Source organism: Rutilus rutilus, assembly GCF_951802725.1.
Source record: "Rutilus rutilus genome assembly, chromosome: 12".
Classification (NCBI taxonomy): domain Eukaryota; kingdom Metazoa; phylum Chordata; class Actinopteri; order Cypriniformes; family Leuciscidae; genus Rutilus; species Rutilus rutilus.
Genome location: NC_140217.1, coordinates 40,724,128 through 40,748,368, shown reverse-complemented (window position 1 = coordinate 40,748,368; position 24,241 = coordinate 40,724,128). Strand labels below are relative to the sequence as shown.

Genomic DNA, 24,241 nt, shown 5'->3' with positions numbered 1-24,241 from the left:
TTGTTTTTATTATCAAATAAATGCAGCCTTGGTGAGCAGAAGATATTTCTTTTAAAAACATAAAAAAAATCTTACTGACCCCAAACTTTTGAACGGTAGTGTATATAGTGTGCATATGAATTCTAATGGCAATATCTTAATGGTGTCCGTTTGAACTGTTTGCAACGGATCATGAAACATCACAGAATCAATTCTAGTGAGATCTTGAACAGATTTTTTCAGTCCCGTACCGACTGTGACATCACGTCACCTGTGATCATGTGACATTACCTGTGATTCTGGAGGACCGTCGGTTGAAAACGGACCTGATGATTCTTCACACACTGCTAGACTCCTCACCAGCTTGAGCTTTGCATTCGACTGAGACAGAGACACACGACAAAGAAAGATCAGCAAAAGACATTAGCAAATCATTCATACCTGGGAGATGCATTATGGGAATGAACAAGGTGAACATTGTGCTGCCACTGGTGCTGTCCATTAACTAATTTATCAACATGAAATCTATTCAACTTCACATTCTAGTTCTTATCATGAATGATTCATCGTTCTACAATATTCTACAGAAAACATCTGCATTCATAACCTTTCATTAAAACATCATAACTTCCCCATCTATTCTGCTGACGCAAACAAGACTGTGACGAATCATTCGCTGCCTGGATGACCGTATTAACGAGATGTAATTACTAGTTAGAAACTCTCTGATATGCCAATTAAAGAATCACAATGAGAAGGAGAAATCTGAAATTGTGAAATGCATTATTTTTTTAGACCAAAATCACTTGAAAAATGTACAAAATGTCTTAAATATAATTTCAGAAAATCTAAGTAGGAACATCCCAGAATAGAGAAATGTTTTAACCACCCAATCAGATTGTAATAGATACTTTCACACAGTCCTACATTATTTAATACGGAATATCCTGTTGCACTAGTGTTGCATCATGGAAGTTAATGCTTTTAAAATGTTGTTTAATTTAGTTGGTAAAGGGCTGATAAATCTTATCTGAGTGGACTAAGCATATGTGTGTGTGTGTGAGTGTGAGTGTGTGTGTGTGAGAGAGAGAGTCTGTGTGTGTGTGTGTGTGTGTGTCAGAGAGAGTGTCTGTGTGTGTGCGCGAGCGAGCGAGCGAGAGAGAGAGAGAGAGAGAGAGAGAGAGAGAGAGAGAGAGAGAGAGAGAGAGAGAGAGAGAGAGAGAGAGAGAGAGAGAGAGAGAGAGAGAGAGAGAGAGAGAGAGAGAGAGAGTGTGTGTGTGTGTGTGTGTGTGTGTGTGTGTGTGTGTGTGTGTGTGTGTGTGTGTGTGTGTGTGTGTGTGTGTGTGTGTGTGTGTGACATCTGGAAAGGACCATCATCACACTCGCAGATTTGCCAACTAGTGCAAAGGCAACAGAACTGAGTGAGAGGTCGAACGGAAGCAGCGATAACAAACTCAGCAGTAAAAACAAGAATCTCCCTTAACCTGTTAACCGTTGCCAGTGCGCCCGCGCACTGAAGCGTTATTTATTTATTTAATTCAAAATTACTATCAGATTTAATGTTATACCTTGACAAACTATACATAATTAAAAAGATATAATACTCAAGTTTCAGTATTTGACCACTATTGTATTCTGAGAAACTCATAGTGACAGTTATGTCTTAATTTGTGTCAGGAGTTATGAAATGAAAAAATGAGTCGATACCTTTAATATGAATTATGCGCGTCAGCCGCTTTCATTCATAAAAAACTCTGTGCTGTCGTCATGACAGCGATACACAAAACAACGTCCCTCAGGGCTTTAGCTCAAAAATGTGCAGATTTGGAGAAATATTGATAGATTCTCATAGATTTACATCATATTTCTATAGACAGGAATAATATTTATTGAATTTATACCCAAATGCGTCGATGTAATCTTTATAAGCATTTGGTATTCCGATACTGTGTTTTTTAATTCATACCAATAGCCTGAGGGCGCTACGCACAATAATAGTCCATATATGGAACATGAAGAAGAGCCATGACCATGTGACATTCCAGGACATCACTGATACACACAAAGCTAACGAGATCGCGCTGTAACATGCAGATACAGATGTTTTGAAGACAATAAACATGATTGCACTGATATTTGAGTTACCTGTGTTTTTCAAGCCATGCCAGGTATTTTCATAATAATAGATTATATTTATAATGTAATGCTAATCTATATAGACTATCATTGTGCAGAACACTATCCAATAGTATATTTTCTGTCTGATTTTTTTTTTTCTGAAGCCAAATTAGATCACAGAAGATTATTTAAAATACTCAACGTGCGTTAAAAAGTAAGTTTAGAGCACAAACATGGTTTTAATCTCATAAATTGTCGTGTATTGATGGTGTGCTAAGCTAACATGCTAGCTAGCCCTAGGTGCACCTGCTACCTAGAAGTTATACTTTTATTATTTTTTGAATGCTACCTGAAATGTGTCTTTATTCAAGAAATGCATTTGATACAGTTTAAAATGTGGGGTAAACTTTGAGAAAAGAAATTAGGGACTGAAACCCTATGAATAGCCTGTGAATAGCCAGTCGTTAGTAGCTATAATGCAGACAAAAGAAATGCATATTTCGAGCCATAACCAGGCTGGAGAGGTGTGAATGTGTGCAGGAGAGACTGAGACTGAATGGGGATCGTCTGCACCACAAAACAATAGAGACAATATACTGGATAGATGGTTAGAAGATGACAATAAACATCAGTAGCATTTTAGCATCAAATCAAAATAAAGTCATTTGACATGGTCTTGAAAAACATTTAACTAAATACAGAGTTTTGGACTTATTATCTTCAGATTTTAAACATAGAATGTTTAGACATATGGCTTTAGCTGTAGTGCATTTCTAGATTGCTCCAGTGCCAACTTCAATTTTATTTTCATGAGGATGTTTCATAAAAATTAATTTCTAATAATTTTACAAAACTTTGAAGCTATTTATAACAATTTTTGTCATTATGACAATAATTAATTCTACATTTACAATAAACTGCCAGGTGTCAGCTTTCAAATGAGATCATACTTGTGCTTTTAATGCAAAGGGTTCATGAACTGTATCTGTTTCAGTTTGGGTATGTCATTTCTGGGGATTTTTCAAAAGTGGGGTTGCAGCTTAACAGGTTAAAGCGACAGGTCACCCACAAATAAACTCGTTCATCTTTGAATCTCAAAATAAGATATTTTTTAAAGAAATCTGAGAGATTTCTATCCCTACATTGAAAGTCTACGCAACTACCATATACTAAATACACCGTGGCTTAGATTTCTACACACTCTTACCGTGGCTTAGATTTCTACACACTCTTACCTTGGCTTAGATTTCTACACACTCTTTCTTACCTTGTCTTAGATTTCTACACACTCTTACCTACCTTGGCTTAGATTTCTACACACTCTTTCTTACCTTGGCTTAGATTTCTACACACTCTTACCTTGGCTTAGATTTCTACACACTCTTTCTTACCTTGTCTTAGATTTCTACACACTCTTACCTACCTTGGCTTAGATTTCTACACACTCTTTCTTACCTTGGCTTAGATTTCTACACACTCTTACCTTGGCTTAGATTTCTACACACTCTTACCTACCTTGGCTTAGATTTCTACACACTCTTTCTTACCTTGGCTTAGATTTCTACACACTCTTACCTTGGCTTAGATTTCTACACACTCTTACCTACCTTGGCTTAGATTTCTACACACTCTTACCTACCTTGGCTTAGATTTCTACACACTCTTTCTTACCTTGGCTTAGATTTCTACACACTCTTACCTTGGCTTAGATTTCTACACACTCTTTCTTACCTTGTCTTAGATTTCTACACACTCTTACCTTGGCTTAGATTTCTACACACTCTTTCTTACCTTGGCTTAGATTTCTACACACTCTTACCTTGGCTTAGATTTCTACACACTCTTTCTTACCTTGGCTTAGATTTCTACACACTCTTACCTTGGCTTAGATTTCTACACTCTTTCTTACCTTGGCTTAGATTTCTACACACTCTTACCTACCTTGGCTTAGATTTCTACACACTCTTACCTTGGCTTAGATTTCTACACTCTTTCTTACCTTGGCTTAGATTTCTACACACTCTTTATTACCTTGGCTTAGATTTCTACACACTCTTACCTACCTTGGCTTAGATTTCTACACACTCTTTATTACCTTGGCTTAGATTTCTACACACTCTTTCTTACCTTGGCTTAGATTTCTACACACTCTTACCTACCTTGGCTTAGATTTCTACACACTCTTTATTACCTTGGCTTAGATTTCTACACACTCTTTCTTACCTTGGCTTAGATTTCTACACACTCTTACCTACCTTGGCTTAGATTTCTACACACTCTTTATTACCTTGGCTTAGATTTCTACACACTCTTTATTACCTTGGCTTAGATTTCTACACACTCTTTATTACCTTGGCTTAGATTTCTACACACTCTTACCTACCTTGGCTTAGATTTCTACACACTCTTACCTACCTTGGCTTAGATTTCTACACACTCTATTACCTTGGCTTAGATTTCTACACACTCTTTCTTACCTTGGCTTAGATTTCTACACACTCTTACCTACCTTGGCTTAGATTTCTACACACTCTATTACCTTGGCTTAGATTTCTACACACTCTTTATTACCTTGGCTTAGATTTCTACACACTCTTTATTACCTTGGCTTAGATTTCGACACACTCTTTATTACCTTGGCTTAGATTTCTACACACTCTTTCTTACCTTGGCTTAGATTTCTACACACTCTTACCTACCTTGGCTTAGATTTCTACACACTCTTTATTACCTTGGCTTAGATTTCTACACACTCTTTCTTACCTTGGCTTAGATTTCTACACACTCTTACCTACCTTGGCTTAGATTTCTACACACTCTTTATTACCTTGGCTTAGATTTCTACACACTCTTTATTACCTTGGCTTAGATTTCTACACACTCTTACCGTGGCTTAGATTTCTACACATTCTTTATTACCTTGGCTTAGATTTCTACACACTCTTTATTACCTTGGCTTAGATTTCTACACACTCTTACCGTGGCTTAGATTTCTACACATTCTTTCTTACCTTGGCTTGGATTTCTACACACTCTTACCTTGGCTTAGATTTCTACACACTCTTACCTACCTTGGCTTAGATTTCTACACACTCTTTCTTACCTTGGCTTAGATTTCTACACACTCTTACCGTGGTTTAGATTTCTACACATTCTTTCTTACCTTGGCTTAGATTTCTACACACTCTTACCTTGGCTTAGATTTCTACACTCTTACCGTGGTTTAGATTTCTACACATTCTTTCTTACCTTGGCTTAGATTTCTACACACTCTTACCTTGGCTTAGATTTCTACACACTCTTACCTTGGCTTAGATTTCTACACACTCTTTCTTACCTTGGCTTAGATTCCAACACACTCTTACCGTGGCTTAGATTTCTACACACTCTTACCGTGGCTTAGATTTCTACACACTCTTACCGTGGCTTAGATTTCTACACACTCTTACCTTGGCTTAGATTTCTACACACTCTTACCTTGGCTTAGATTTCTACACACTCTTACCTTGGCTTAGATTTCTACACACTCTTACCTACCTTGGCTTAGATTTCTACACACTCTTACCTACCTTGGCTTAGATTTCTACACACTCTTACCTACCTTGGCTTAGATTTCTACACACTCTTACCTACCTTGGCTTAGATTTCTACACACTCTTACCTTGGCTTAGATTTCTACACACTCTTACCTACCTTGGCTTAGATTTCTACACACTCTTACCTACCTTGGCTTAGATTTCTACACACTCTTACCTACCTTGGCTTAGATTTCTACACACTCTTACCTACCTTGGCTTAGATTTCTACACACTCTTACCTACCTTGGCTTAGATTTCTACACACTCTTACCTACCTTGGCTTAGATTTCTACACACTCTTTCTTACCTTGGCTTAGATTTCTACACACTCTTTCTTACCTTGGCTTAGATTGCTACACACTCTTACCTACCTTGGCTTAGATTTCTACACACTCTTACCTACCTTGGCTTAGATTTCTACACACTCTTACCTACCTTGGCTTAGATTTCTACACACTCTTACCTACCTTGGCTTAGATTTCTACACACTCTTACCTACCTTGGCTTAGATTTCTACACACTCTTACCTACCTTGGCTTAGATTTCTACACACTCTTACCTTGGCTTAGATTTCTACACACTCTTACCTACCTTGGCTTAGATTTCTACACACTTTTTCTTACCTTGGCTTAGATTTCTACACACTCTTTCTTACCTTGGCTTAGATTTCTACACACTCTTACCGTGGCTTAGATTTCTACACATTCTTTCTTACCTTGGCTTAGATTTCTACACACTCTTACCTTGGCTTAGATTTCTACACACTCTTTCTTACCTTGGCTTAGATTCTAACACACTCTTACCGTGGCTTAGATTTCTACACTCTTTATTACCTTGGCTTAGATTTCTACACACTCTTACCGTGGCTTAGATTTCTACACATTCTTTCTTACCTTGGCTTAGATTTCTACACACTCTTACCTTGGCTTAGATTTCTACACACTCTTACCTACCTTGGCTTAGATTTCTACACACTCTTACCTACCTTGGCTTAGATTTCTACACACTCTTACCTTGGCTTAGATTTCTACACACTCTTACCTACCTTGGCTTAGATTTCTACACTCTTTCTTACCTTGGCTTAGATTTCTACACACTCTTTCTTACCTTGGCTTAGATTTCTACACACTCTTTCTTACCTTGGCTTAGATTTCTACACATTCTTTCTTACCTTGGCTTAGATTTCTACACACTCTTACCTACCTTGGCTTAGATTTCTACACACTCTTACCTTGGCTTAGATTTCTACACACTCTTTCTTACCTTGGCTTAGATTTCTACACACTCTTTCTTACCTTGGCTTAGATTTCTACACACTCTTACCTACCTTGGCTTAGATTTCTACACACTGACTCTTTCTTTGGCTTAGATTTCTACACACTCTTACCTTGGCTTATATTTCTACACACTCTTACCTTGGCTTATATTTCTACACACTCTTACCTCGTCTTATATTTCTACACACTCTTACTTTGGCTTAGATTTCTACACACTCTTACCTTGGCTTATATTTCTACACACTCTTACTTTGGCTTAGATTTCTACACACTCTTACTTTGGCTTATATTTCTACACAGTCTTACCTTGGTTTACATTTCTACACACTCTTACTTTGGCTTAGATTTCTACACACTCTTACTTTGGCTTATATTTCTACACACTCTTACTTTGGCTTAGATTTCTACACACTCTTACTTTGGCTTATATTTCTACACAGTCTTACCTTGGCTTATATTTCTACACACTCTTACTTTGGCTTAGATTTCTACACACTCTTACCTTGGCTCGTTTCCTGGTGTGTCCGTGATTCTGACAGCGCCGCTGTAGAGACAAAACACAATGTTTTTAAAATCATTTAAAATCATTCATTAATGATGACCTTCAGCACCAAACAAAACTTGATGGCCGATACTTCACAGAAGAAAGTTGACAAATAACATTATATTCAACATCAAGATGTTAGGTTGAATTTAACATGAATATTTCTGGTCTGGTAGTTGGTCACCATTTAATCAACTTTTAGCCTTTTTTCTTTTGATTCAGTTCAATTAAAACCTGGTCTGTGGCAGATCAGAAAGTTTTAGCTGGAGTTTAATGCATTGTGCTTTCTAAATATAAGTTTTAACCCATTTTATGCTCATTAATGCTGAAGTCTAATCATGTAAAACCAGTTTGTGGTCAGTAAGAAATGGACACTTATTCAGCGAGGACACATTACATTGATCAAAAGTGACAGTAAAGAAAAATTATAATGTTACAAAAGATTCAATTTAAAATAAATGCTGTTCTTTTGAACTTTCTATTCATCAAAGAATCCTGAAAAATAAAATGCATCAGTTTCCACAAAAATATTAAACTGTTTTCAACACTGATAATAATCATAAATGTTTCTTGAGCATCAAATCATCATATTAGAGTGATTTCTGAAGGATCATGTGACACTGAAGACTGGAGTAATGATGCTGAAAATTCAGCTTTGATCACAGGAATAAATTACACTTTACTATATATTCACATAGAAAACAGCTGATTTACATTCTAATAATATTTCATATTTCTACAGTAAAACGTCAAAACTGCCTGCGACCAACATCATCTTGGAAGACAAAGAAAGTTTAAAGTAGGGCTGGGTATCAGATGTTCCAATTCAATTCGATTTCGATTCCTGATATGATTTCAATTCTAAATTCGATTTCCGATTCGACTCAATGAATAAAGATTTAATACAAATCCTATATTTGTAAAAACAGTGAACTAGTGGTTAATTAATAAAAAGAAAATATGAGCCACAAACCTGTATATTAAACTCTTTTTATTTTAGGTACACTTGGGGTACATTAAAACTGAACCCAACTTTATATTTCAAATGCATACAATGAATAGAGAGGATTTTGATGAAAGATGAAAAATTTAAGCTGAAAACTGGACAGTCAGAACCCGTGTTGTTTTTGGCGGCCTGTTTTAATTTGAGTTTTAGTCTAGTCTTTGTGTCAAGCTGTCATTTTAGTTTTTATTAGTTTTAGTCACGTTCATACTCTTTTTAGTCTAGTCAAGTTTCAGTCGACTAAAAGTCTGAGCATTTTAGTCTAATTTTAGTCAGAATTATCCATGACTATTTTCGTCTAGTTTTAGTCGACGAAACCTGATGACATTTAGTCTAGTTTTAGTCAATGAAAATTGTATTTTAGTCTCTTTTTAGTAATGCAATTCTATTTAACCCAGTCTATATAGTGTACCACTATGGAAAAATAGCAAAAATAGCGAACAGAAAAGTAACACTCGTCTCATTTGTGGAGGTGGAAAAACAAGTTCTTTGTGACATCCAAGATTTATTGTATTAAAATTTAAATGCAAAAGAAAAGGCATGAGAGTCGGCTGTTTTTGTCAATTTTAAGTTTTAATTTATTTGTTTGCAATTTTAATATAACTACATGGCTAAATATTTTACCACTTGCTTATAAATCTATATCGAAGTAGTGCATTGAATAATACGTTGTTTAAATTGTGCTTAAAAGTGAATTAAGTCTATTAAAGAGAGTATATGTGTACAAAGAGAATCGCAATGCTGACAAAACTTTTTTTTTAAATAAAAGTAGCTGATAACTTCTGGATTTGAAATAAAAATAGTGAGTATATGTTTGTGGTACAGTTTCGTCACGTGATAAAGGTTCGTTGACGACTATATTTAGTTATAATTTTCGTTGACGAAAGCAACACTAGTCAGAACAGTCGCATGCCTTGATCAAACAGGATCAGGTTATTTTATGTTTAAGATCAAACAAACATAAAATCTCACAGCATTAGCTGTAACAAGCCTATGAACAGTGGAGGAAAACCAATACTGGCTTTTGGGTGATAGATTAATAATTGACCCTTCGTAGGGAGTTTGATTGACAGGCGATCTGACCAATCATAATCCGCCATTTTTGTCCGAGCGTTATTGAAACGCGATTACGATTAATTGAAAAATCATTTTTTTTTGTGCCCAGCCCTAGTTTCAAGCCTCCTTCCTAGAGCTTATGAAATCTGCAGAGGTTACCTGAGCATCCTGGGAAAGGTTGTCGTCAGGATCTGTTATGTCTGGGTTGGTATCTTTAGAGGGAGCGGATGGGATGGTTTTTCCACGGATGCCTTCGGGAGCGTCGGTGAGCATCGTATCGTCGTTCTCCATCCCGTCGGCAGGGAAAACCACTGACATTTTCCCTTAAAGCGCAAACCAGCACACCTTACAAACCCAGACAGCGGCTGAGGAACACAAGAGGAGGAGGAGATGCAACATGAGGGACCGCTTCAGAATCCAAATTTACTTTCCCACACGTCACCCAAGATGTTCATGTCTTTGTTTAGTCGAAACGAATTATAGGTTTTTGAGGAAAACACTCCAGGATTTTCCTCCATATAGTGACTTCAATGGGGTCCAACGGGCTGAAGGTCCAGATGTGAGTTTCAGTGCAGCTTCAAAGTCTCGACACGATCCAGCCGAGGAATAAGAGTCTTATCCAGACAAACCAGCAGACATTTTAGAACAAAATACACATTTATATACTTTTAACCACAAATGCTGGTCTTGCACTAGCTGTGATGCGCCACACATTACGTAATCAGGTTGAAAGGTCACGCGTGTTCCGGGTCAGAAATGTAGGGAAGGGCGAAAACCTCAAATCTCATTTTATCCTCCAACTTCAAAATTGTCCGAAATCGTTGTTTTAACTTTTTTTTTGTAAATGGCGTTTGACTCAGTCTTTGCACGTTGGCTTTGTAAACACTAGGTCTGTACTTACACCTACGTCACGCTTGACCTTTCAACCTGATTACGTAATGCGTGTCGCATCACAGCTAGTGCAAGACCAGCATTTGTGGTTAAAAGTATATAAATGTTTATTTTGTTATAAATGTCGGCTGGTTTGTCTAGATAAGACTCTTATTCCTCGGCTGGATCGAGTCGAGACTTTGAAGCTGCGCTGAAACTCACATCTGGACCTTCAGCCCGTTGGACCCCATTGAAGGCACTATATGGAGGAAAATCCTGGAGTGTTTTCCTCAAAAACCTATATTTCGTTTCGACTAAACAAAGAAAGACATGAACATCTTGGGTGACGAGGAGGAGAGTAAATTATCAGGACATTTTTATTCTGAAGTGAACTAATCCTTTAACGGTAGTAAAATTGTACTTTTTGCAAGTAGTATCATGTGATCAAGTCATCAGTATTTTACCTGACACACCAGGTGCTGTAGTGTGGTGGTGTGTGTTCTTCGGTGTGTGTGTGTGTTTCTATGGCTGAGAAGAGCGCGGGGGGGACGTCATGGTGAAAGAGTGTCTTCTAGGTTTCCTTGCATCCTGAGGGGCGCTCACACACACACACAACCATCACAGCTCCTGCTGGAGAGAAACACACCGGTTACATGAGACCAAACACACATAAACAGATTAAAGCGAGATGCATGCGTTTAAGAGTGAATACACCTCCATGTTTTTATTATTTTTATTATATACACATCTCGTTTGAATATCCGGCAAACTATTTGTTCTTGATCATCATTGCCTTTTTCCCTTAAACAATGACTCTGTTTGCTTAAGTAAAAATACATGTCATTTTTTTATTTATTATTTCCTAATTTTGACTTTCTCGGGTTTGAAATGTCTCGGGGGCTTCTTGACTAAGTCAAAGTCAGAGACAATAATGACACTATTTGAAATCGAATTGTCACTCTCCTTAAATTTCACCAGTGTTTCCATTGCAAATTTGGCTATGCAGTCTCTTTTATTATTTACTTATTTAAATTAATTATTTTGCGTATATAAAATATACATCTCGTTTGGTCCATTTTTACAATTCCACCTTATCCATAATGTCACGTTGGGCAAAAATCTGATTTTTTTATATATTTTTTTTATTTGTGTAGTTGTCTTTGGTCCTGTCCTGTGATTGCACTGTTGATTTGTCTGTAAAACTGAAAATACTACAATAAATATGATGAATGTGAGTGAATGCAGCAGCAGACGGTGTGAATCTGCATGTGGGATAGAAAGCAGGCCTCGTGTCGTCATAGACTGTGTTTGGCATGTAACACCAGCGCACTACATACTGAAGAATGTGCATATACACCGTACACGCCTGCCAGTTATAAAACAGCAGTATATAGTAATAAACCCGGCTGCTGCACGACCCGATCAACACAACCATCATCAGAAAGAGCAGAACGTTCAAGCACACAAGACTTTAGTCTTGACAGAAGTGTTCAGGACATTGAAATACAACAAAATGATATAACATAACATATAACATAACACAACACGTTACATGTTATTTTATGATAAATGTTCTGTTATTTAATGTTATGTGTTGTTATATATGTTATAACACAACACAGCATCAAATATAACATTGCATAACATAAAACATAACATGTAACATAACATATGTTGTGTTGTTATATATGTTGTGTTGTTTTGTAATATGTTATGTTGACATTTAAATGTAACATTTAACATAACATGTAACAACTAAACAAAATAGAACATATGTTATAAATGTTATATAACATATAACATTACATAACATCATATAAAAAATGTATATAGGAACACAGAAGTGCAGATATTACATAACATCATATAACATAGATGTATATAGGAACACAGAAGGCACACACAGAAGTGCAGATATTACATACACACATGGGAAATGTGGTGCACAGAAAGTGTGACCGAATGCACAAGCGGTTTAATAATAATAACTGAATGTTGCATCTATTGAGTCGAATCACTGCAGAAATTGTGACATTTTTAACCCAGTTTCTGTACAGACGGTCCGATCAACACAAGAGATGAAGGATGATTTTACTTTCTGTTCATTCGTCACACTTGAAATGGAAGATGAACGAATTGCATTGTGGGATACAGGATCTCAACACACATTTGGGCAAATGTAGGTCATCCATGTTTCTGAAGAACATTCCCATCCTGAAGACACACTGCAGACACACACACACACACACACACACACACACTGCAGACACACACACACACTGAACACACGACACACACTAACACACACACTGAACACACGACACACACAGAACACACGACACACACAGAACACACACAGAACACACGACACACACACAGAACACACGACACACACACAGAACACACGACACACACACAGAACACACACAGAACACACGACACACACACAGAACACACGACACACACACAGAACACACGACACACACACAGAACACACGACACACACACAGAACACACACACACACACACACACAGAACACACGACACACACACAGAACACACGACACACACACAGAACACGACAATGAACACGAGTGTGAGTGAAAGTGAGTGAGTGAGTGAGTGAGTGAGTGTGTGTGTGTGTGTGTGAGAGAGAGAGAGTGTGTGTGTGTGTGAGTGTGTGAGAGAGAAAGAAAGAGAGAGAGAGAGAGAGAGATAGAGTGTCTGTGTGTGTCTGTGTGTGTGTGTGTGTGTGTGTGTGTACAGAGGAAAATGGAACAGTGCATTTTGTGTTGTGTTGAGGAACTTGCCATCTGCTGTAAAACGCACACACCCACACCCACACACACACACTCTCATAAGACCGCAGCAGAGACTGAGCCGCTGAAAGAGTGAAGGAAACTCCAGTGCTGACGTCACACTGCAGAGACTGAAGAGCGCTGGGGTTCCCGACTGCAGAAAACACGTCACAGCAGCACATGACACCGCCGACCAATCACTCACTCACACACACACACACACACACACACACTGCAGCAACGAGGACGTCCTCAAGAATCAACTCAAGAAGAAGATGAAGGAGAATGTATGAGGGAGAAGAGCGTTCATGAATGAGCCGTCGCCATCTCTCTCTCTCACACACACACACACTCTCTCTCTCCTTCTGTTGCCAAGGAGACGCCAACATCAGCTGCTGCCGCTTGTGTTCGAGAGCAAGAGTGAGATATTGAACATGAATATGAGAAGCAAACACTAATGTCTTCAGGTGTGATGTGGAGAGCGTCGCTCCGCCGGCCGAACGACCACATGATCTCAGTGAGGCAGACAGAAATAAACCAGTGTACACACACACACACACACACACACACATTATACAACACACCTGGGCAGCTGTACACACACACACACACACACACACACATTATACAACACACCTGGGCAGCTGTACACACACACACACACACACACACACACACACACATTATACAACACACCTGGGCAGCTGTACACACACACACATTATACAACACACCTGGGCAGCTGTACACACACACACACATTATACAACATACGTGGGTAGCTGTACACACACACACACACACACACACACACACACACACACACACACACACACACACACACAGTGACCCAGTTAAGCGACACACCACACCACTGTGTCAAGTTACCTCACCGCAGTGCAAGCAAATATCAGAGGAGTTGCATATAGAAAAAAAATATTTTATATATATATATATATATATATATATATATATATATATAAAATAATAACCACAATATCTTTGTTCTGAGAAGTAATATAGTCATATTCATTGTGAAATGTAGGAAAACTAAAAAAAAATTCATTCACCAAATTATATTCCAGAATTAACGTTCTGCTGGTGGGTGAGAAATTAAAACATGTATCTTGCATTATTTTTATTATAAACAAACAAAACATGATTAATTAATTATATAAATGATCAAATAAAATCTATTAAAATTAAACAGCTAAATAATAAAAATATATAAAAATAAAGTAATACATGGTTTAGTATCTTAAAGAAACAGCACCTAAGAAAAGATGTGAAGACATCATGACTTTGTTCTTAATATATAGTGTTTTTGGGTTAAATGTCTGAAGCTAAACACTAATGATGGAGAAAAAAAGCTAAAATATGAAAGTCACCATTTAAAAATCAAGCAAAAGACAAAAACAAATGCAAAATACTGTGAAACTGCAAAAATAAACTTAATGCACAACATGTATATTGTAGTTTCTAATAACATTAAGTTGAGAATATTATTGGCTCTTTGACGAACTGCTTTTGTTCCTCGTTTGCAAGTCGCTTTGGATAAAAGCATCAGCTCAATTTATATTCAATATACATTATATTCATTAGTATTTATATTTATACTCATATATATATGATGTTTCATTCACCCAAAACCGAACGATTGTGAGAAAATGAGAAAAGAATGAGAGAGAGAATAAGAGTGAATGATGCTGCGCTGTGGTTTTATAACACTGCCTGTGTGTGTGTGTGGGCTGATGTGTGTGTGCGTGCGTGTGTGTGTGTGTGTGTGTGTGTATCACTGTAACGCGCTGAACTGCAGGGGAAATGCGTCACAGAAGGATTCCCTGTTTCAACAGATCGAGAACGACGGCGCAGACAGAAGGACGACGCAGAGAGGAAGCAAATAACGAGAGAAAAGAAGGAGGGATGAACTGAAAGAACAGCAGAAGAGAGGAGAGATGAGTCAGAGTCGGTCCCACCGGACTGAGTGGGCTGGGGGGGGGGGGGGGTGACGTCACATGACCTGATGACAAGAGAGAGGGCGAACGAGCAACACAACCTATGGGGGAGAGGGAGAGGGAGAGGAGAGAGAGAGAGAGAGAGAGAGAGAGAGAGAGAGAGAGAGAGAGCGCGCAAGCGAAGGAGCAATACAACCTATAGAGAGAGAGAAGAAAGAGGGCGAACAAGCAACAACCTATAGAGAGAGAAGAAAGAGGGCGAACGAGCAACACAACCTATAGAGAGAGAGAAGAAAAAGGGCAAACGAGCAACACAACCTATAGAGAGAGAGAAGAAAGAGGGCGAACAAGCAACAACCTATAGAGAGAGAAGAAAGAGGGCGAACAAGCAACACAACCTATAGAGAGAGAGAGAAGAAAGAGGGCGAACAAGCAACACAACCTATAGAGAGAGAGAGAGAATGAGCAATACAACATATATAGAGAGAGAGAGAGAGGAAAGAGGGTTAGAGAGAGAGAGAGGGGAAAGAGGGTGAGAGAGAGAGAGAGTGTGTGTGCGTGCGTTTGTGTGTGAGAGAGAGAGAGAGAGAGAGAGAGAGAGAGAGAGAACGAACGAACGAACGAGCAATACAACCTATAGAGAGAGAGAGAGACAGAGAGAGAGAGAGAGGGGAAAGAGGGTGAGAGAGAGAGAGAGTGTGTGTGCGTGCGTTTGTGTGTGAGAGAGAGAGAGAGAACGAACGAACGAGCAATACAACCTATAGAGAGAGAGAGACAGAGAGAGAGAGAGAGAGAGAGAGAGAGAGAGAGAGAGAGAGAGAGAGAGAGAGAGAGAGAAAGAGAGAGAGAGAGAGAGAGAACGAACAATACAAGATATTCATATATTCATATGTTAATTTTTTATAAAACAATGTACTCTTATAGCACGATTTTAGCACGAACGAATCAGAGTTGAATGAATGATTCAATGACTCACTCATAAAGGCTTCACTTGATTCATTACTGGATGAATCAGTGTTTTTGAATGAATCTCTTGAATGGATGATTCAGTGACGGCACATCTTGCACTCGAGTGACTCCAGGCATCACTGTGCGCTTTCAGATCCACAGTTTCACTTTAATTCGCCGGTCTGGAAGGCATGCTGTCCTAACGCCAACCAATCAGACCTCAGGAACGGCCCAAAATGACTCAATAACCAATCAAAATATAAATTTTTAAGTCACGGAGATCATTATTTTCTCGCTGTCATGTCGGAGTACTCGTGCACATGCCTCGAGTAAAGAAGCGTTGTCGTCATTTTTATTACGTTTAAAAAAAAAAAAAAATCTAAATATAGTTTTTATTAAGCTTTAGTTGTAGTTAACCTAACACCCTCCTTTTGCTTAACCTAAACTAAATGAAAATGTAACTACATCCTTGCCTCATTTACTTCTATGAATATGCAAATTAGCCCCGCCTCCACTCTAAACAACATTAAAAGCTTGATTTTCACCACAGGGGGACTTTCTCAGTAATAGCCCTGACCCAGATCAAGCAGAACAGGAACTTAAAAAACATGAACACCACAAACAGTGCTCTGCTAGACCATGATGCATCACTCACGCTGTGTGGGAGAGATATCGTTCAGCCCATCTCCATCTTTCAGGCTCTAAAAATAAGTGTGTCAGGTTAAAATCTGGGGCTGTTTTGGCTCCCATTACAACCCTTATGCAATCTCCACTTCCCTCCGTTTGAGACCGACAGAAAATTCTCAATGATGAAACTGACGCCTGATTGGACGAGGCCTCGACCAATGGGAAGAGGAGCTCCATGGCAACAGGCTCTGTCACCAAGAGAGAATAGATCTCCCTCCCCCCCATGTGGTGCACATCTGCCCCGTACCCCAATTACACACACACACACACACGTCTGTGAATCACCCCAATTACCCGAGTGTGTGTTTGGAGGGCAGAACAAACGCTTCACCCCGTCACGCCCCGTTCTCTCTCTCGCTCTCACACACACACACACTCTCTGTCTCTCCGTTCATTCTGTCTTCAGTCGCTCTGAGAACATGCCGAGAGAAACGCCAATCACACCTTCCTGCTCCTTCCAGGCTCACACAGGTTGCAGGCGAAACAACAGCCAATAATGTTTGGCTATTTCTGTAACAGAGCAAGTTGAAACGATCAAGACTTCTGCCGGCCAGTCCAGTCTGAGCCAATCAACACTGAGCGCCACTAATCAGATCGACTGTGTTCAGATTCATGCATCCTTAAAGTCCCCCTGTGGTGAGAATCCAGCTTTTAATGTTGTTTATGTGTCTATGTGGTGTTTTTAATATGCTTTAAGACAAACCGTGTGTAAGTTCATAAGTCGACACCATTGCTGAGTATTTCCTCCTTAAAACTGCAGTGAACCAAAGACAGTCTCAAACACACGCTTTGAAATCGCTGGTGTTTCTGACGTCACAAACTACCTTGTAACCAATCAGATCAACGTGTGATCGTCAACCAGTGGATCTCTGAGCTGAGCGAGTGAGTGGAGGCGGGGCTCATTTGCATATTCATAGAACCGCTCATACTAAATGAGGCAAGGGTGTCGAGTTACATTCAAGATATTTTAAAGCATTTTTCAAGGGAAAAAAACTTTTAAAAATGTCATTTTGGTGCTAAAAGATGAGTTTTAAGGGATAAACTGATTGACTACAGGGGGACTTTAAAGACTTCTTCACTATTAAGTGCATTTTGAGAATCAGTAGTTGCACATGAACATACGCACCATCATTTGAGATGGTTTTATGCGGTTCTCAATATTAAAAATGCACCATGATATATGTAACCTAATCATCTGAAACGGCTGATTGTGCAGCGAGCCGGTTTCAGCCGCGGTGCCCTCGGTGACGCGTGTATCCCTGGCACTGCCCACTTCACGCTGCGCCACTCCATCTGCTCAGGTACCACCGTCTCCCATCCTTTCTCTCGGTTTCTACTCTCTCGGCCCTCAACGGTGTGGAAAAACACGTCTATTTTCATCCATGCTCCCGCTGCTTCAGCTGGGAGAGAACGGGAGAGAGCAGCAAAACCTTCAAACAACCGTTGTAAGTAAAGGCACAGAAAAAGGCATCAGGATTATTGCATTAGCCTGGCATATGCCACGGACTGGCACTCAAACTGGCACCAGTGACCGCACCGAGGAATCCAGACAGCGGTTCACTGCTGGTCACTAGGGTTTGTGCCGATACAATCTTCTTCCTCCTGACGTTTTAAAATTTGGACTTGGCAAAACACAGAATTTTTCAAAATCAAAAGGCAAAAATCACTGATATTTAGGACTGCTTAATAATATCATGAGCAAAACCATTGCGAAAATATCATGATTTATATGCACTTTCAATGTGACTACTAAAACCTCGTCATTAGACTAGTTTGACAGTATAATCATGAGCATGACAGCATTAATACAGGGATGTTTATATAGCGTCTCTGACTTACACTTCAGTAGCAAAAACAGTTGATTAAACGTTTGATTAATTCCTGTTAAAATCAGTTCAATGAAACAATTCCAACCTGAATCTATTTGAAAATGTCAAAATAAGATTATATATATATATATATATATATATATATATATATATATATATATATATATAAAAGAGATGCACCGATTGATCGGCTGGTGACCGGAATTGGCCGATTTTCACGTGATCAAATGTCTTACAAATGCCGATTTTATGCCGATCAAATGCACTCGGGCGCCGCATGATTAACATCGCGCAACATCAGCATCACACGTGCACACGGAACACACATGTAGGAAACCTCGTGATTTACGTCCGTTCAGACCGCAAGCGCGTATTTTTTTCCGGCGTGCATGTTAATCAATGAGTGCATTCACAACGGGAGCAGGAGCAGCGCGTGAGCGTCAAGCAGGAGCGTCGCGAGCAGTGAAGCGCGTGTTTCGGCGCCGAGTCTATTTGCTGCACTGCTCGCGCTCAATTAAAGGGAAAGCACACTTTTGATGGACCAAAATAGCCTAAATAGGGTTTCACAAAAAAGTGCCCAAAATGCACAGAATTTGCGTGTTTTAACAAGAACTGGTGTAGGCCATGTCAGAAAAGAAGACTAATATTTATAGAAAATGTACCCATTTAAACTTGTTTTATTATTCATTTTGTACAAGTGATTGCAATAGGCCTGTGTGTGTGTGCTTTGAGAAATATCTTTATACTGCAAGGCTATATTTATTTTATTTTTTATTTATATATTATTTTATTGCCATTCCCTGTTTTGATACAGACGTTTAGTTTGCTAAATACATATATAAAAAAATTATTGGATATTGAATGTGAAAAGGAAATGGTTCTTCCATAACACTGCACTTCAGATGTGTGTGAATTTACCCACACCTGGAGTAATTTATATAGTTCTATTTTATAGCGTTTATCTGTTCAAAAAAAGATGTACTATGCAAATTGTAAAATGTTCTATTACAGAATAGATATAAAATAAATATTTGTGTGTGCTGTAAAGTGGTTCGAAAAAATGAAATCGGAATCGGCTAAAATCGGTATAGGCAGGTCAACCTTAATGAAAAATCGGAATCGGCCCAGAAAATTGTAATCGGTGCATCTCTAATATATATATATATATATATATATATATATATATATATACATACATATATATATATATATATATATATATATATACATATATATATATATATATATATATATATATATATATATATATCAACTAATTAATTGCACACTTTGCTGTAATTAATTGCATTTCCCCCAAGCTTGTAATCATCAAAATTTAAACTTAGAATCACCTAATTAAATTAAACAACACAGGGAAAAAAGGAACAGAAAATAGCCCTATATTAAAATAATATTAAACATCAATATATCAATATATTATTATTTTTCAATAATCAATCAACAATCAATTTAACAGATTTTTTTTTTTTTTTTACTAATTATCAAAATAAAATATAGTCCTACAAAGCTATTATTACCCGAGCATGTGATCAGAGCAGGTCATTTTACCATTGTTGCCCAGCATGACTATTCGACTATTTGACTATGAGAAATTTCATGTTTGGGCCGTTAACGACAGAGCAGAACATTGAGCAGAGAGCGCAGCGCGCTGACACACACACACACACACACACACACACACACACACACACACGGAAGCGCGGCGCACACACGGAGCGGAAAAGACCCGCTCATGAAAGCTGTGCGAGAATGAAACCTGATCGCCGAACACGGAGCGGCGGGACGGTATATTTTCTGCCTTTTCAATAGCAGCCGCAACAGGAAATCATTAAAACGAGGCCAAAAAAAAAGTGATGCGTTAATTGCGTTATTTTTTTTTAATGCATTAAACATCTCAAATTAATCGCAAAAATTAATGCGTTAATTCCCCCAGCCCTAATATATATATATATATATATATATATATATATATATATTCAATAAAATATATGCAACCTATTTATCAATAATTAAACACATTTTTAATTTAAAATCCCCCTGTAGTCAATCATTTTATCCCTTAAAACTCATCTTTGATCACAAATCTGACATAAAATGAAATTGCTTTAAAATATCTTGAATGTAACTCGACACCCGTGCCTCATTTAGTATACGCGGTTCTATGAATATGCAAATGAGCCCCGCCTCCACTCACTCCCTCAGCTCAGAGATCCACTGGTTGACGATCACACGTTGATCTGATTGGTTACAAGGTAGTTTGTGACGTCAGAAACACCAGCGATTTCAAAGCGTGTTTTTGAGACTGTCTTATTTGTCTTACAGCAGATTAAAAACACCACATAGACACATAAACAACATTAAAAGCTGGATTTTCACCACAGCGGGACTTTAAACACTTAAAAATAATGACAATTATGTTGTCTGGAGAAAATGACTGATGGCTATAAAGTTACACCCCTCATACACTCAATTCACCCCTGAGAGCAAAATATGCTTTTAATATGCTCTGAAATAATGCGAATTTCAATATTGCAAAAAAAGTTGATCAGTCCAATAACAGGATAAAAGCGCAGATGAGAAGCAGTCCGAGACACTAGTGAACAAACAAGCCGTTTAAAGATCAATCACATGACCTTTCCTCTGATCTAATGCATCATTAAAACACACCTTTCATTAAAGTGACATGCAAAGAGAACAGCCAGAAGTTTTCAATATAACAGTAAACATGGAAATATGTGTTCAAACAATCATCGTCAAACACGATAAGACCTCAAACATCATCATGAATAATTAGTTCTTACTGTTGCATAGGTTGCGTGTCCCTTGTTGTTTTAGGAAGCCCAGCAAAGACACAAGCAAACCAATGTAAAATTAATTAAAAAGAGGCAATAGACAAACAGTAGATGAGCAGAAGTGGTCGTACGGACTTTAAAGTGAGAACAAGTGAGAGAGTTTGAGGCAAGTATCACAGTTATACGCATGATGTTCAATACTGTATATTTATTAACACACTACCCGCTGATCTCACATTAGGCCTGTACATGAGGGGAGCGCAGTGAACCTGATGACTTTGAAGCCAATTACACCGTTAGCTGCTCTCCATGGGTTGGTATTGATTTTTCCTTTCCTCTGCCTCAGTCTCTCCTCCACAAACACACACACACACACACACAGAGAGATATTACACACAATTATACGTCTTTTTCCCACGGTTGGTCGTTAGTATGCAAAGGAGACGCCAGCTATCAAGTACACGGACAGCACAGATAAACAGACCCTCTAAAGCACATCGATGCCGACGGTCGGCGACGCTTACGAACTGATTCATCTCACATTAGTTCATTTCACTGGTTCATTTCACCAGGAAGAAACATGAATCATCTCAATGTAAAAACGCCAAAGCTTGCACTTTATGCAGTGATGAATAGGCCTGAAACATGCACACGTCGTCATGCAAGTCGAAAATCCATGAGTGAAGCAAATATTTATGTTTATTTATGTTATTTGCTAATAAACTATGAATGAATGAACGAACGAACGAACGAACAGGCATTTATATAGTGCTTTCAAGAATGGAAAAAGGACCACATGAGATAAATATCATATATGTGATTATTTAAACTTAGCATTTCAGAACAGTTCTGCATGATTAATCGGAAATAAAAATATAATTGCAATATGGCTTAGTACGATAATTAAATGGCAAAGGCTTTGATTTAATAACATAAACATGCGCTGCATGTTCCAGAATGAAGCGCAGCACTGTGGCACTTTAAGCCGTTTCCCCTCATTATTAGCATTGCAACTTTAGTTTTCTCAGAATTTTAACATTGCAAATTTACTGTAAATATTTTATTTTAATTTAATACTCAATTTATTTCGAAGTAATCTCAAATTTTGTTTAAAATTATTTTCACAAATTCACAAAAAATACACCAAAAAAAAAAAATATCACAAATTTTCTCAGAAAAAATTTGATATTTTCTCCAAGTTAAGTGGCCCCAATATAGAACAAATGTAACATTTACATTACATTAGTGCATTAAGCAGACGCTTTTATCCAAAGAGACTTACAGTGCCAATAACAACATATAGAAAAATTAACATATAGAGGCTCACTTAACAATTTGAGACTTCTAACATGCATCAGATCTGTCAGGTGACGCGTCACATGATCAGAAGGCCGGTGAATGACGGCGGGTTCACAGTAAGTATGAAGAACCTGAAGAGACTCAACCACACCATCCAGATCAACAGCAAAACACACACCCAAAGAGGACCTGAAAGAGGGCAGTGTAACAAACCACCTCGAACTTCTACAAATACACACAATAATGTGGATCTTAAACTATAATACAAGTTATTTAATGGTCCTCATGTGGCTCCTCATCTTCTAGACCAGCACAAGTGTAGAGCTGCACTCAGCGGTTCGATTACGACAGCCGAGATGAGTACAGACGGACCGGATTGTGCGGCATGTTGCAAATGAGACACAATTGGTCTCCAGGCCAGAACGATATCCAGTCTATTGAGCTAAATAAGAGCAGGGTAATTTCTGTCACAGCTCGATAACAAGACAACAAAAGGCTAAATATTTATTTTCGGAGAACATGTTGACTCGGCGCTCGACATCTTGCGTGTCGTTGTCAGAGGCTGCGTGAGTCACGGGCAATATGTCCAGCAACTCGGCTCTCCGCAATCCGTCAGCTGTTCGACGCGTCACTCAAAACTAATCCATCTCATTAATATTCATGAGGGCCGGGACAGAGCCACGCAGTTTTAACACATTTTCTGCATGAATTATGGTGGAGAGTGTGCAGGATTTTAATCTGAATGTATTAAAAGGAGTTCAGAGAAAAGATAACATGGTTGACTTGGGGGAAAAAAATGTGATTGGTCATGATGGTTGACTAAATTGACTAGTCATCAGGTGAGTTTAATTATGCAGGCCTTTCTTTAGACCAGTGTGCAATTTACTACATATTACAAAATTGACTCTTGATCTGTTAAGGCAACTGTCCAACAGGTCTATTACTGATCTACATTTGTACATTTAAAGGTTGTATCAGTGATTTCAGGCCACATTCATCTAGTCTTTCCTAACGATCCGCTAGCTGCCCGCCCCATAAGCATGCCGTCAAAAAAACGCATCACTGTTGGCAGCCTAGGCTCTGAGATCTGCACACAAAAACAATTGGTTTCACCAACCACTCAAAACCAAAACAAATAGTGTTCCAACCAATCACAGATGGGGGGGGGGGGGGGGTGTTGTGAGGTTTTGTGGCTGCACGCGAAGTCGGAGCTGAAGAAGAAGCTGGCTCAAAACCTCACAACACACCCCCCCCCACAACCTTTAAGAGGGAATTGTGAGTGGTACTTCTCTGAGTGATCGAATTATGATTTTTCTAATAAAATTAAAAAAAATAATTTAAAATGTGTTTTAAAAGCAAAGCTCTAGATTTCCTATGCATGTTTATAGGGTTACACAATTTGCTTCCCAAAAATAATAATAATAATAATAATAATAATAATAACAACAATGTAATAATATATAAAATAATAATAATAATAATAATAA

The 24,241-nt window shown here is 38.3% G+C and overlaps 1 protein-coding gene across 6 annotated transcripts in view; it reads right to left on the bottom strand.

Annotated features, from left to right (window-relative positions):
- r3hdm2 (R3H domain containing 2) overlaps positions 1-24,241 on the bottom strand; it is a 90,682-nt gene that overhangs the window by 47,236 nt on the left and 19,205 nt on the right. For 4 of the 6 annotated variants that reach the window (XM_084425849.1, XM_084425854.1, XM_084425853.1 and 1 more), the window contains exons 2-5: positions 10,890-11,055; positions 9,715-9,920; positions 7,455-7,496; positions 271-360 (exon numbers count right to left, since the gene is read on the bottom strand). In XM_084425849.1, coding sequence (XP_084281975.1) covers positions 271-360; positions 7,455-7,496; positions 9,715-9,873 — 291 coding nt within the window. In that variant the 5' untranslated portion in view covers positions 9,874-9,920; positions 10,890-11,055. The remainder of the gene's footprint in view (positions 1-270; positions 361-7,454; positions 7,497-9,714; positions 9,921-10,889; positions 11,056-24,241) is intronic. The other 2 variants (XM_084425850.1, XM_084425852.1) reach the window with 1 other exon arrangement.